The 13,562-nt window shown below is 42.2% G+C and overlaps 2 protein-coding genes across 5 annotated transcripts in view; one reads left to right on the top strand and one right to left on the bottom strand.

Annotated features, from left to right (window-relative positions):
• The window catches only part of METTL5 (methyltransferase 5, N6-adenosine), a 472,701-nt gene extending 461,755 nt beyond the window's left edge, over positions 1–10,946 (top strand). For all 4 annotated transcript variants that reach the window (XM_044075506.1, XM_044075507.1, XM_044075504.1 and 1 more), the window contains one exon: positions 10,853–10,946. In XM_044075506.1, the coding sequence (XP_043931441.1) occupies positions 10,853–10,894 (42 nt within the window). In that variant the 3' untranslated portion in view covers positions 10,895–10,946. The remainder of the gene's footprint in view (positions 1–10,852) is intronic.
• Positions 10,584–13,562, bottom strand: part of SSB (small RNA binding exonuclease protection factor La) — a 742,287-nt gene continuing 739,308 nt past the window's right edge. Inside the window, exon 9 of the mRNA XM_044075347.1 lies at positions 10,584–11,074. Coding sequence (XP_043931282.1) covers positions 10,977–11,074 — 98 coding nt within the window. The 3' untranslated portion in view covers positions 10,584–10,976. The remainder of the gene's footprint in view (positions 11,075–13,562) is intronic.

Below are 13,562 nucleotides of genomic sequence, written 5' to 3'. Positions count from 1 at the left end.
CCTTTGGGGAAACCCTGCATACCATGAGGGAGCACTTTCATTGGGAGAGCCAGGACTACTCAGAATCTAAGAAAAGGCTCAGAGATTTTCTTTTACTTCTCAGCACAGGCCCCTTGCTATTCCCCCTGTTGTGGGCATTGTAGATGATGTTTTTTCAGAGTCCGGCCTGTCTCCAGACTCTATACCACCTGCACTGGTTATGCCAGACAGATACTACAGGGTCCCAGATTCCCATCAATTTCTATGTAAAAAAAAAAAAAACCTGCTGCAGACCCAGAAACCATATCTCAGGGTCCTAAGGGAGTCAAAGCTTCCACTGCTAAAAACCCTGTCCCCTCTGAAAGAGATTCAAGGGCATTGGACAGATGGGGGAAAAAATGTACACGTCTGCTACTTTGGCTGTAAGGGCCTTAAATTGTCAATTTCATATGCTTAAATATCAGCAATACCTAATGTCACTATTAAAACAGAAAATGATGACTAACTCAGAATGTCCAGAGATCAAGGAAATGCAGGATTTATTGCATGTAGCTGAACAAGTGGGAAAACATACTTTGCAATGTGGTTTTGATTCTTTGGAGGCCTCTTGTAGGGCCGCTGTAACAGGTTCTGTCATTAGGAGGCATGCTTGGTTAAAGGAACAGAATCTGCCTGATCTTGTTAAAGCAAAATTATTAGATGCTCCATTACAGCATGATACTTTGTTTGGTGTTGAGGCAGAAGAGGTGTTGAAGAAAATGGAGGATAAAGCAAAATCTATGCAGACAGTTAAGGATTTCTTACAGGTACGTCCACCCATATTTAGCAGGAACTGGCCTTCAAAAAATTGGTCCTTTCCAGTGTCAGACACCCTAGAGGCAGATCCCAGCCCCAAGGCTCATACAGGCCTAAACAATGGGGGTGATTCTACCTCCAAAAGCAGAGAAGACAAATCTCAGCCTTATAGGAAACAGTCCCAATGACTTTCCTCTACCAGTACACAGAGCACTTACCTTTTGGAAGCTCCCTTAGGGGGAAAACTAGCACTTTTTTCACAAAACTGGCACATGATCACCCAGGACAAATGGGTCTTGGATATAGTGTCTCAGGGCTACAGGTTCCACTTTCACACCCTGCCAAAGGCAAGAGGCATGCCAGACCTGCCACACAATCAATGGGCAGAGACACAAAAGCAAGTTTCATCCCTCATGGACATGGGGGCCATTCAGAGAGTACCACTACAGGAGCAGGGACAAGGATTTTACTCACGACTTTTCTTGGTACCCAGAAAGGACAAAGCCTCGAGACCAGTACTGGACCTGTCTATTCCAAACACTTTTCTGGACATTTCAAAATCTTGACTCTGCAGCAACTTGGCTTGGCTTGTAACTTTGGACCTAAAAGAGGCATACCTGCATGTCCCAATCAGACAATCTTGCAGAAGATACCTCAGATTCATAGCTGGCTCAATGCACTACCAGTTCTCTGCACTGCCCTTTGGCTTATCTACTGCGCCCAGGGTCTTCACAAAATGCCTTGCACCAGTAATTGCTTTTTGCAGACAAAGAGGAATTCAGATATATCCCTACTTGGACGACTGCCTTACTCAAGCAGAGAACAAGGACATTTTACTAAAACATCTGGTGTTTGTAAGAAGATTGCTAATTTGCCTAGGGTACACAGTAAACCAATCAAAACTAGTACCCTCTCAAGAGATAATATTCCTGGGTGCAAGCTTAAATACAACTGCCCATATGGCTTATCTCACGCCAGACAAAGGCAACTGACTTCTTACTTCGCAATGTTAGCAACAAAAACCCAGTTATCTGCAAGAAAAATTCCACAGGCTTTGGGCTTCATGGCATCCTGCATTCTGTTAATTCCATATGCAAGTCTGCATATGAGGAAACTACAATGGTATCTAAAAAGTGTTTGGACTCAACATTGCCACAGCCTGGAAAAATTAATTACACTCATTCTCTTCCTGCAACGGGAGTTTCGATGTTGGGCACAGGCCTGTTACAACAAGGGACAGCCTTTCACTTTACCCACTTGCCAGGCAGACAATAACAACAGATGCATCAGATTATGCCTGGGGGGCCCACATGGCAGGAAAATGTATTCAGGGCACATGGCCCACAAGCCAAATGCATCTTCATATCAATCTAAAAGAAATGCTGGCTGTTCAGAATGCATTGACAGCTTTCAAGGATCTGCTTTAACCAGGACAACTGCTGATAAAGACGGACAATACTACAGTTGTGTGGTACATAAGCAAGTAGGGAGGCAGGCACGCATTCCTACCCCCTCTGCAGGACAAGCCATAATTTTGTGGAACACAGCACTGACTTATCAAGTACACCTACAAGCACAATTCCTGCCAGGAAAAACAAATGCTGTGGCAGACTAAGCAAAAACCTCATGGATCCTCACAAGTGGAAACTAGATCCACAAATCTTCAGCATAACAAGGAAATGGGATGCCCAGACATGGATCTATTTGCCTCCCCTCATAACTGCCAACTACAAAGATTCTGCACAAGGAATTATCACAAGCTAGCATGGAAAGTGGATGCACTATCAGCTAGAAAAAACCTTACAGTATATGCCTTTCCTCCACTACCTCTCCTCCCCAAGGTACTCCTAAAGGTCAGACAAAAGAAGCCAAAAAAGATCCTGATTGCCCCAGACTGGCCACGCCAGCACTGGTACCCAATCCTAAAGAGCTCATCTCAAGGCCCAGCCTGGACATTGCCTCAAATTCCTCATTTACTGACCCAACAGAACAATCAAATACTGCACAGCAAGCTCAAAACCCTAAATCTGGATGCATGGCGGATAATGCAACCATTCAGAACACACCTCTCTCTAAAGTAGTTATGGATGTTATTCTGGAGGCCAGGAGGCCCAGCACCAGAAAATCATACGCAGAAAAACAGGAGAGATTCTGTGCTTGGAACCAGGCACAAGGAATTGACATGCGTGTACCAAATATTCCTCAGATTTTACAATACCCAACAGATGTTGGACAAAGGCCTATCCTTTTCATCGATTAAAATTCATACCTCTGCCATTTCAGCTCATTACAATACGGACCCACCTATTTTTTCACATCCACTACTAAGGCAGTACCTCAGAGGGGCCAAAAACATAAGACCCCCAAGAAGAGCACAAATACCTGCATGGGACCTCAATTTTGTCTTGGAAAAACTCACACTGCCTCCCTTTTGAGCCAGCCAATTCAGCTGAGATAAAATTCTTATCATGGAAAACAGCGCTGCTCTTAGCAATAACTTCAGCAAGAAGAGTCTCAGGAGTTATAGGCACTAATGGCGGTTGAACTTTTTATAATCTTCCATCTGGACAGGGTTTCTCTGAGGACAAAGGCAACATTTATGCCTAAGGTAGTGTCCAGTGTGGCTCAAACAATTCATTTGCCTACCTTTTATCCAAACCCACAGAATAAGGGGGAAGAGACTTCTACATTCTTTGGACACGCACAGACAGCTACGCTTCTACTTGGACAAAACTAAAGCTTTCAGGAAATCTGAGCAACTCTTAGTGGCATATGCTGCAGGATCTCAAGGAAAAGCTATCTCAAAGCAGACTATTTCCAAATGGATAGCCTACTGCATTTGTTTCTGCTATTCTCAACATGGCAAATCAGTGCATAAGGTCATCAGGCCACACTCAACCAGAGCAGCAGCTACTTCAGCAGCCTTCCTCAGGGGAGTACCAACCTAAGGACATTTTGGAGGCTGCAACTTGGACTTCAGTGCACACTTTTACAAAGCACTACCACTTACCTCTTTACTCCAAATACAGAGCAGGCTTCGCCACTGCAGTTCTGCAGGGCCTCATAGCCACTCCTAATTCTATTTAGGCCCAGCCACCCACCCTTAGCTTTCCAAGTGTAATGACTGCAACAGTGAAACACGAACATAATACAGTTGTGTACCTACCATAAATGTAGATGTTCAAATGTATTCACTGTTGCAGTCCAGGTTACCCACCCGCCGTCCCCCATTTCTTTGCTGGAACGTATCGGCTCTTCTCTATTCTATACAACCTATGTGGTGTATTTGCTTGTAGATGAAGATGCAATATCTTTTGGTGCATGCATGTTTTATTGGCATATTTTTAGCCTACCCTTTTGGGGGCACCTGACATCTGGGGCAAGAAAAACTGAAGAAAATGGCATCGGCTGCATCTTTTATACCCCTGGCGCACTGACATCAGGGAAGAGGTGACAGCAACAGACACCGGACCAGGACTTTGGAATTCAGGCCGACTGCAGGTAGCCTGCCAGCAGGATAACCCAAGTGTAATGACTGCAACAGTGAATACACTAACATCTACATTGATGGTAGGGTACACAACTGTACTGTATGGGTATATTTGAATATTTCTTTGCCTGTAAAATGCAATAACTGGAGCTAGGCACTTTGTGAATAACCTGGGCATAGTAAATAAGCCAAAGGTCAGTGCAGAGAACAGATAGTGTGTGTAGCCTGCTTTGAAGCGTAGGTATATTCTGCAAGATTCCCTGATTGGGATGTGCATGTATGATTTTAATTCTAGTGTTGCCAACCAGGCATCTTTGCCTAGCACGGGAAGTAATTGGTGAAGAGTCAGCATCTTGAATTTTGGAATCTCCAAAAAGGTGTTTAGAGTAGACAGGTCCAGGATAGGACGCCAGGAATGGTCTTTTCTAGGTACCAGGAAAAGTCTCTAGTAGAAACCTTGTCCCTTTTCCTCTTCTGGTATCAGTTGAATAGCCCCCATGCTTAAGAGAGAAAGGACTTGTTTTTGAGCCTCTGCCCACTGATTTGGGGGTAGGTCCAGCCACCCGCTTGGTGTTGGCAATATATGGAATTGAAATCTGTATCCCTGGGACACTACATTTAAAACCCATTTGTCCTGGGTAATGAGTTCCCAATTCTTTGCATGAAGAGAAATCTCCCCCCCCCCCCAAAGGGGCAGTCAGTTGATAAGTGCTGGGAAATTTTAAAGGAAGTCATTGAGACAGTTTACCATAGGGAGGAGTCTTATTATTCCCAGATTTGGAAGTGTAGGCCCCCCACTGCTTAGTTCTCTGTGTACCCTGGGACTGAAACCTGGGTTTTTTTGCTGTGTCTGGGTTTGACTTGAATACCTGGAAGGGGCTGGAAAGGACCAATTCTTAGAGGGCCAGTGCCTACTAAATCTAGGAGGCTGAACTTGTAAAAAATCAGTTTGCATAGCTTTAGCTTCCATCTTTTTAAGAACTTCCTCTGCCTTGTTGCCAAACAGGCGGTCCTGATTTAAAGGATCATCCAACAATTTAGCTTTAAAATGATCAGGCAAAGATTGCTCCTTAAGCCAAGCATACCTTCTGAGCACAGACCCAGTAACAGCAGCCCTGCAAGAGGCCCCTAATGAATCAAAACCACATTGCAAAGTATGTTTTCCAACTTGTTTAGCAGAATGCATTAAATCCTGTAATTCTTTATTTTCCACACAGTCAGGAATCAACATAATTTTCTGTTTAAGCAGTCCGGTAACATGTTGCCGATACTTTCAACATATGAAACTGGCAGTTTAAAGCCCTAATGGCCAAGGTTGCAGAAGTGTAAACCTTCTTACCCCATCTATCCAGTGCCCTGGAGTCTCTATCAGAAGGGGTAGGATTTTTAGCAGTAGAAGCCTTAATGCCCTTGGGCCCCTGTGAAATTGGATCTGCAGTAGGATTTTTAAAAAGGAACTTGTGGGACTCAGGGACCCTGTAGTATCTGTCAGGTTTTCTGGGAGCAGGAGGCAGGGAATCAGGGGCCAAACTAGATTCCGAAAAAGCATCATCAACAATGTCTAGTACAGGAGGAAAAGCTAAAGGCCTATGCTGAGGTAGGAGAAGGAAATCCCTAACCTTTTTTGAATCAGAAAAATCCGGGCTTTCCCAGTGGAAATACTCCCTTAGAGTATGTAAGGTTTCCCCAAAAGAAAAATCCCCAGAGGGGAAGCAGAGGGAATAGAGTCCTCTGCATCAGAATCTTCATAAGTAGATAAGGGCAAATCCAGATAATCAGAAACAGAATCCTTATCAGAAGATTCATAATCAACTTCAGTCCTAGGCCTCTTAGAGGGGGGGGGGTTTGGCTACCCCTGATTAGAGTTATTAGATCTTCAGCCATTCTTATTTGTTTTTTAGGCATAGAGGCCTGAGCATGTGGCTGGGCGTCTGTTTTTTAGGCATGGATTGAGATTTAGGCCTAAGTAAAGGAGGCGTCGGTTTAATATGCAAATCCGTAGGCCTGAATACACCCTCAGAAGCCGGTGCCTGCACAGCGGCACCAGACCCATCCAAGGTAGAGACATCCGCGGGTTCCATAGTTGAAGGATCTCGCGGCATACCAGACTTTGAATGGGTCTCAGTAGAGGCCTGCGAATCAGAAGTAGCGGGCAGCAGGGGCTGCGAAAACGCCTCACTGAGTACCGGCCACAGGCTTAGGAGAAGCGTCATTTGCAGTTTTGGACCTCGCCGGCCTGTCTCTGTCTTTACTGTTGCGCTTTTTCAGAATCCCGGTAGTCAGATGGCTAACCGATGACATTTCTGGATAATTAAACAGAGAACTGAAATATTTAGAGGCGAAAATATACAGACGACTGATAGTGCACTGATTAAGTAAAGCACAAAACTGAAAGCACAAAACTGAGGGGCAAGGTACGTTGTGGTCAGCGCCTAGGTAAGGAATACAGTACAAATGAAAATCTTTGAGGTATTTGCTTTATTGTAATCGTTGCAATTATTAACTTTTACTGACATCGGTAAGGAGCAAGAAAAAGTTTCTCCAACGGGGTACTTAGCTTTAGTTGAAGACTTCATTTCTGAAACTCAAATGAAAATTTCAGGAAGTCGGCCGACCGGCACTTGCGAATTGCTTCGGGCACAGCAAGAAAGACTAATGTAATGGCGTCGGCTGCATGTTTTATACCCCTGATGACAGGACGTCATGGAAGAAGGGACAGCAACTGACGCATGGCCCAAGACATTGTTAATCGGGCCGACTGAGGGCTTACCTACAAGCAGATAACCCAAATGTAATGACTGCAACAGTGAAACACGAAGAACATCACGAGCCAACAAGAAAGACTTCTTGCTGTCCACTTCAGCAGGTTTGTGGTTCTTAGTTGAATGCTTTTTATTCTGATCCAACTTTCCTTGGATGAGGAAGCTGAAGAGTCACTGGCCAGCTTGGCTGTCATTTATTGATGGCCAGACTGCCAAACCCCTCAAATGACATGGCGACTCCACACATGCAGCCCCAAGCAATAGACACACTAATCATGGTTATCTTGTAAGGGGTGCTTGAGCCCACAACATTCCTTGAATTGTTTTGGATTCATCACTGCTTAACAAATGAAAAACACTATACTGACAGACATTAAGAGAATCCCACTAACAACTTTAACAAAATAAGTACTCTAACCAACTAACACTATTGGCAACTACAAAACTAGATAAATGAAGAGAAGATAAAAAAAAATGCATTCTAAAGGCAGGAATGCCTGTAACTAAAACACACACAGTAAGCCCAAAAATAACACGCACCTTAGAACTACCTACAACCTAGCTAGACTAAATTCCTACACGGTAGGGGAAAAAATGAAGGAGACTGACAAAATTATGTTTAAAAGTATACACTCCAACAGAGCCACTGTCCTGGAATGGCAGCAAAGTAGATCCAGGGTATTCTTGGGCATTGAATGATTGTGGACATAAAACCTGATGAGGTGGTGTCTGAGAAATACCTGGCCTTGAATCAGAGCTGGATCAGACAATTCACAGGGTGATGCCAGATGGAAGACATCAGACATCAATTTATTGAAAGCAGATTTTCCTCACAAGAAAATGCAGATAAAACTTTCTTCATTTTGTCAGAACATATGAGCCTGCCAATTCAAAATTCTTGCAGAAGCATACACCTTTTCCCATCCTTATTAGGAGGAGTATGTCAGGAATTAACTAAATACTTAGGAGTAGGATCAACTAAAACTACAGCTACTGGATCAGGTTTGGGGAACAGTGTATAAAAAGGCTTTGGAACTTTATATATTATGTGCCTTTTTAGGGGCAGTTGGCCATCAGGAAAATTGAAAGCTGTCACATCCTTTAAAGCTGAGAGAACAGGAGGAATATGTATGTGCTGGAAAATCCTTCTGTAACAACTCTGTTTTTTGAGCAACAAGGTGTTCTCCCATTGAAAACACTGGCACATTCTAGCAGTAGTGACAGAAGAAGACAGCCTCCCACACAGAGGATCAAAAACGGAGCTCCACTCTGGGTCTGAATCAAAAATCTAAAGAAAAAACTGTATCCTTTCCTGCATCTTCCTGTTCAGAGTCTTGAACCTCTTCAGTAAGAGGAATCCCTGTTTTACCAGAAACTAGCTTACAAGTATCAACAGCCTGATCAACCCTGAGCCAGATCCAGTAAACCATACTTATCCCAAAGAAATTTGTGGAGTAGATGCATGCTTGTTTTCGACAGTAAAAATAGGCACAGCATTCTGCCAACAGGGAAACCTCCCTATTCCCTCTCCCAGGAGTGATGAGTGGCTATCTCTTACCCAGTGAGGGGACCCCAACAGCTGCAGAGGACATGGCTAACCCCCAGTCCACAGTGACTGTAGGTGCTACATCATCAGCAGGATCCAGGGTAAAAGATAAGTGGTCTGAAATACAACAAATGGTCACAGCAGTGTCACCCACCCCTAGCTGAAGCAAATGACTAGCCTGCTCAAGTGGCAATGGTGTTTACTCATTTTTTTTCTTTTTGTGGCTGGAAGAAGGACCATCCATGGGACGTCTGTTCTATGGTCAAACCAAAAATAGTGACTCGCTCCTGACAAAGAAACAGCAATTACAGGTAAACACTATCAGATCACAAGAGTTATTTTGACAGAAAATCACTATGCCAGTTTGACTGACAGGAAAAAATGAGCTCTCCATTTAAAAGTATTACAGTTTTGAGACTATCCATTAAACAACACTCTTAGCTTTAAATAACTTTTCTGAAGAGGGTAGTAAAACAACAAACTGGGTGTTCCCCCCAAAGGAACATATCTGCCCAGGAAAGGAAAGCACAAGCTGACCATTGATCCTCAAAAGTCTTCGTGGAGCGTGCACTTTGGTGGCAGTAAAGCTTTGAAGGGCTTTGCACCTAAACTTCTTTCAGTCAGCTTAGCTTGAGCTGCATGACAGTCTGGGCACACGGAAGATGCTATGTTGCTTTGGAAGCTGTCTGTTGTATCCTTTGCATGAAATAACCCATATAGCTAAGGCTACTGCGGCAGTGAGCAACATGATGAACATGCACACCATAAGGCTAATGGACATTTCCCTGTAGTGGTCAAGTTCTGAGCCATTGCATACTGTCAGAGAAGCAGCTGCTAGTTTGCTTTTTCAACCAAGATATAAAGGGTCAAGACTACCCTTTGGCAATCTGTTAAAGGGATGCTGCCAACCATTTACTCATTACTTCCTGTAAAGTCTGCCAGATCATCAAGATAAGGTTTCCCATACATGCATTACTGACAGTTAAGTTGTACAAGGCCATTTCATAATGGCTTATACACAGCAACTCCACAAGAGTAGTCTACATCTTTAACCTTGTTTTATATTGTCCAGCAGGGACCATCATGACTTTATATTTGGGTATTCCCAATGACGGCTGATGGCAACAGACTACCAGCACTGCCAAAGTATCCAGCTAAAGATATCCCAAGCCCCATATTAGTATCTTGCAGCCTTTTGTCTATCCATTTGATCCTCACGTGTGATACTGCTGTAGTTCAGGAAGCACACTTGTTCTGACCTACAGTACCATACAGTAGTGAATGCTTCCATGTCCCCCACTCATACATCTGTTATCTGTTATGTTATTAAACAAGAACATTAACTTCTACATAATCACCATACGTAATTCATGCTCTTAGACTGCACTTCTTAAAGCAATAAAGCCCAAACCACATCAGCACCTTATCTAGATAGGAGCATCTCAAATGCCAAGTGTAAATCCAATAACCTTCTTATATGGGGAAACTTTTTTTTTTTTTAAAGTCACACAGTTGCCACTGTAGTAATAAATGACTTATGAACAGGGAGTGATTGACACGTTCATAACCCACTTCAAGTAATTCAAGGTCAGAAGCCATTTGAAAGGCAGAAACCAGTCAGAAGAGACTCCAACTCCCCTGCAGAGTACACAAGCACAGGGATAACTGAATGCTGCCATTTCATCCACCCTTTTCTCTGGAACAAAACTTGATCCCATGGCTAAAAATCACCACAGCAGTAACCCCAGCTAGGTAGTGAACTACAGAACAAAATGCTGAGAGGCAGCACTAATTGCTACAACATTACTCCATGTTATGCATGTTAAAAGATCAGTTTTATGATTCAGTATGAAACACAAGCAACAGTTTTGTACAGCACTCTACGAAAAAGAACAAAGTGAAAACAGTTGTTTGCTGTACAGTTTAACATTGATTTAAATGTTTTTTCTTGAAAAATGGATTTTAATGCACATCCTGTTTATAACATAGTTAAAGGCAGCAACCAAAGTTGTACAATACCTTTTGCTGGCTGGTAGTTTATTTCATCTAAAATCTAAACGTGGAATTCATTTACACAAAATTTAGTGCTTGGCATCAGAAATTATTCCATCATCCACTTTTCAGGCAACACCACAAAGTTTTATTTCCCTTAAACATAAATGCTTTAATTAATGTACAATAACATTTACAGAAATGTTCATCAAAAAGGCAAATATTTAAAGAAAGTCATTCAAAAAGCAAATGGATACCATTGCTTATAACTTTTTTTTTGTCTTTCAGGTGGATATTGAAGTGGATTTCATCCGGTTTACTTTCAAGTGACTACTGAGTTGGAATGACTAAAACCCAATAATAAAATAAACATTTAAAAACATTTAGCATTGTGGTTCCTCTGTGTGGAAAGCTATTGATTTCCTGATTCATTTTCTGTTTTTTGCAGTTTTGATGCTGGTTCTTCCACTTCATTTTCTTCAAGTGCTCTCTTCTTTGGGCTAACAGAATCTAAAATGGATTCAAAAGAGAAAAAGTTAAGCACTTAAAATTTTACATGAACTGTTCACAGCCTCCATTTAGACCATGTCTAAAGTTCAGCATCGTAGGACTGTTATTTTTTAACAAAACTATATTCCAAAACATGCTGTTCAGAAGACACTGCTGAAATACTGGTTGTATTCCTTTTCATGCCCATAATTTCTACACTGTCAGTCTTGTAAGAGAGTAAAACCACCTTCTGAATTAAGTGCAATATCAATAAATACCCTCGGAGTGGCAGGTTCAGTTGTAATAGTGCAGGACATGAAGTACCCATGTGCATTTAATTGGGTGACATCTACTTCATGAATAAAATCTGCTGTTAGAAGGCAAGGATTGTGATGTAACAAACTATTTCAATTTCTTGTACACCACTATTTTCTGTGGCTGTATTACAATTCACATTTAGCAGGAATCTGTTATAAAACCTTTACAGAAAGTCTCTTCTGCATAGTCAGAAAAAATAACTTTCAAAAACTGAAATGGCTCATCAAGGAACAGTTTTCAACCTCTGATGTTAAAGTGAGTAAAAAAATTCAACCTCAGAGACATCAAAAGCTAGAGAAGGCATAAGGTGCATCCATCAACTTTAACGGACGCATCAAGAGATGAACCCATTTAAGTCTATGGATAAGCCAAATGCAGTCCCCTGATAATCAACCAAGGATGCACTAAATCTGTGGCATGGTTTAAAACCTTTTTTTACATTTATTTCAGCTCCAATAAAAAAGGAATGAGAATGCTACATCTGCACTGTAGGACTTAATTCGCTAGATGCAATGGATGCATTTATGAAATTGAAGAAAATACAAACAGTCTTGCATGATACAAAAGAAAAGTTATGTTCTTACCGCAAGTTCCATGTGTGTTGTCCGTCTCTACCTTTATTCTTACTCGCTCAATAGCGCGAAGTCTTCAGCAAAGCTCATGGGCCTCCTTCCCTACCTATAATGCAGTTTCCCCAACTACCTCAGATCTTGTTTGCCCACCCAGAAAGTATACTAATTTATACACCAACTATGGCTTATTTCCTGGACAATGTCAGTATCTCTGAGGCTATGGAGATCACAGAAACCAATGTCCAACTCAGTCTTCCAGGAGTTCTGGAAGGGGGGGGGTGGAGGGGGGGTTGAGAGAATACAGGTCGAGATGGACAACGCACATGAATGTTATGGTAAGAACATAACATCTTTATGCGTGGTCAATCTTGCCTTTTTCTCACTGATTGGAGTACGTCCCAAGCAAGGTAATTCCTGGGTGGCTCATGGAAGAATATTCCTCAGAACCATAGAACCAAAGGAAGCCCTACTCCTGCAGGCCAAATCCACTTTGTAATGAGTAATAAAGGTCTGCAGCTTAGCCCATGTTACTGCAGCACAGATACTGTCCCATGAAAGACTTGCGTGAAAGGCTGCTGAAGTCACAACTGATGTAGTGGTGTGTGATTTGACAGGAAAAAGAAGAGGTTTGCTTTTTGAGGAGTAGATTTAAGATATACAAAAAGTGCGCCATCTATCTAGACAATAGAACTTTTGAGACTGCTTAACCCTTTTCTGGTCTCAGAGTAAGATACAAAAAGTTGATCTGATTTCCTAAATTGTGAAGTCCTGTGCAAGTAGAAACACAACAGTCTATGAACATCCAAAAGATGTAGAGAGCATTCACCTTTGTTTTGGTAATTAGAAAACAGGTAACTCAATAGTTTGGTTTAGATTGCTTTCAGACACTACCTTGGGGAGAAAGGAAAGATTGGTACATAATGCCACTCTATCTTTATGAAAAATTAAATATGGGTGTTTGGACAAAAGAGCCTGTAGTTCTGATACTCTTCTAGCTGAAGTGATATTTTGGAAAATACCTTTTTGGAAGCTAAGAATTTTAAATCGCATGTTGCTGAAGGTTCAACTGGAGAGCGATTAATATTTGTTAAAATGAAGTTAAGATCCCAGGGTGGAGTTGGGTTCTTATATGGAGGTCTGATCATTGCTGTTCCCTTTAAAAAGGCTGTGTAGTGTGTGTGATGCAAGAGAACCATTTTCTCCTACATGGAGATTTGAAACTGCAGCTAATTGGACTTTAGTAGATGCAGCTGCACCTTCATGAAATAGTTTTGCCAGGAATTCCAATAAAGAATGAATGGGCACAGAAAAGGGATCTTCCCAGTTATCAGTCGCCCAGACAGCAAAATATTCTATTTACTGTTGTATATCTTACATGTGGAAGTTTTATGGAAGACAGCAGGATATGCTTTACATGAGATGACAGATAGGGAAACTTGGCAATCAAGGGAACTGGAAGAGCCAAGCTGTCAACTTGAGGTTGTGAAGGCTCGGATGGGTCAGTAAATCTGGAACTTGGTCCAGAATCAATGGTTTGTCCCGGACAGGAGGCTGTACAAAGGGAAAACAGATTTGACGAGGCCAGTAGGGTGCAATGAGGATTATAATGGTCTCCAACA

Source organism: Protopterus annectens, chromosome 6.part1 (assembly GCF_019279795.1).
Source record: "Protopterus annectens isolate FY-2018-M chromosome 6.part1, PAN1.0, whole genome shotgun sequence".
NCBI classification, from domain to species: domain Eukaryota; kingdom Metazoa; phylum Chordata; order Ceratodontiformes; family Protopteridae; genus Protopterus; species Protopterus annectens.
Note: the sequence above shows the minus strand (reverse complement) of the source record. Positions and strands in the feature narration are given on the sequence as shown.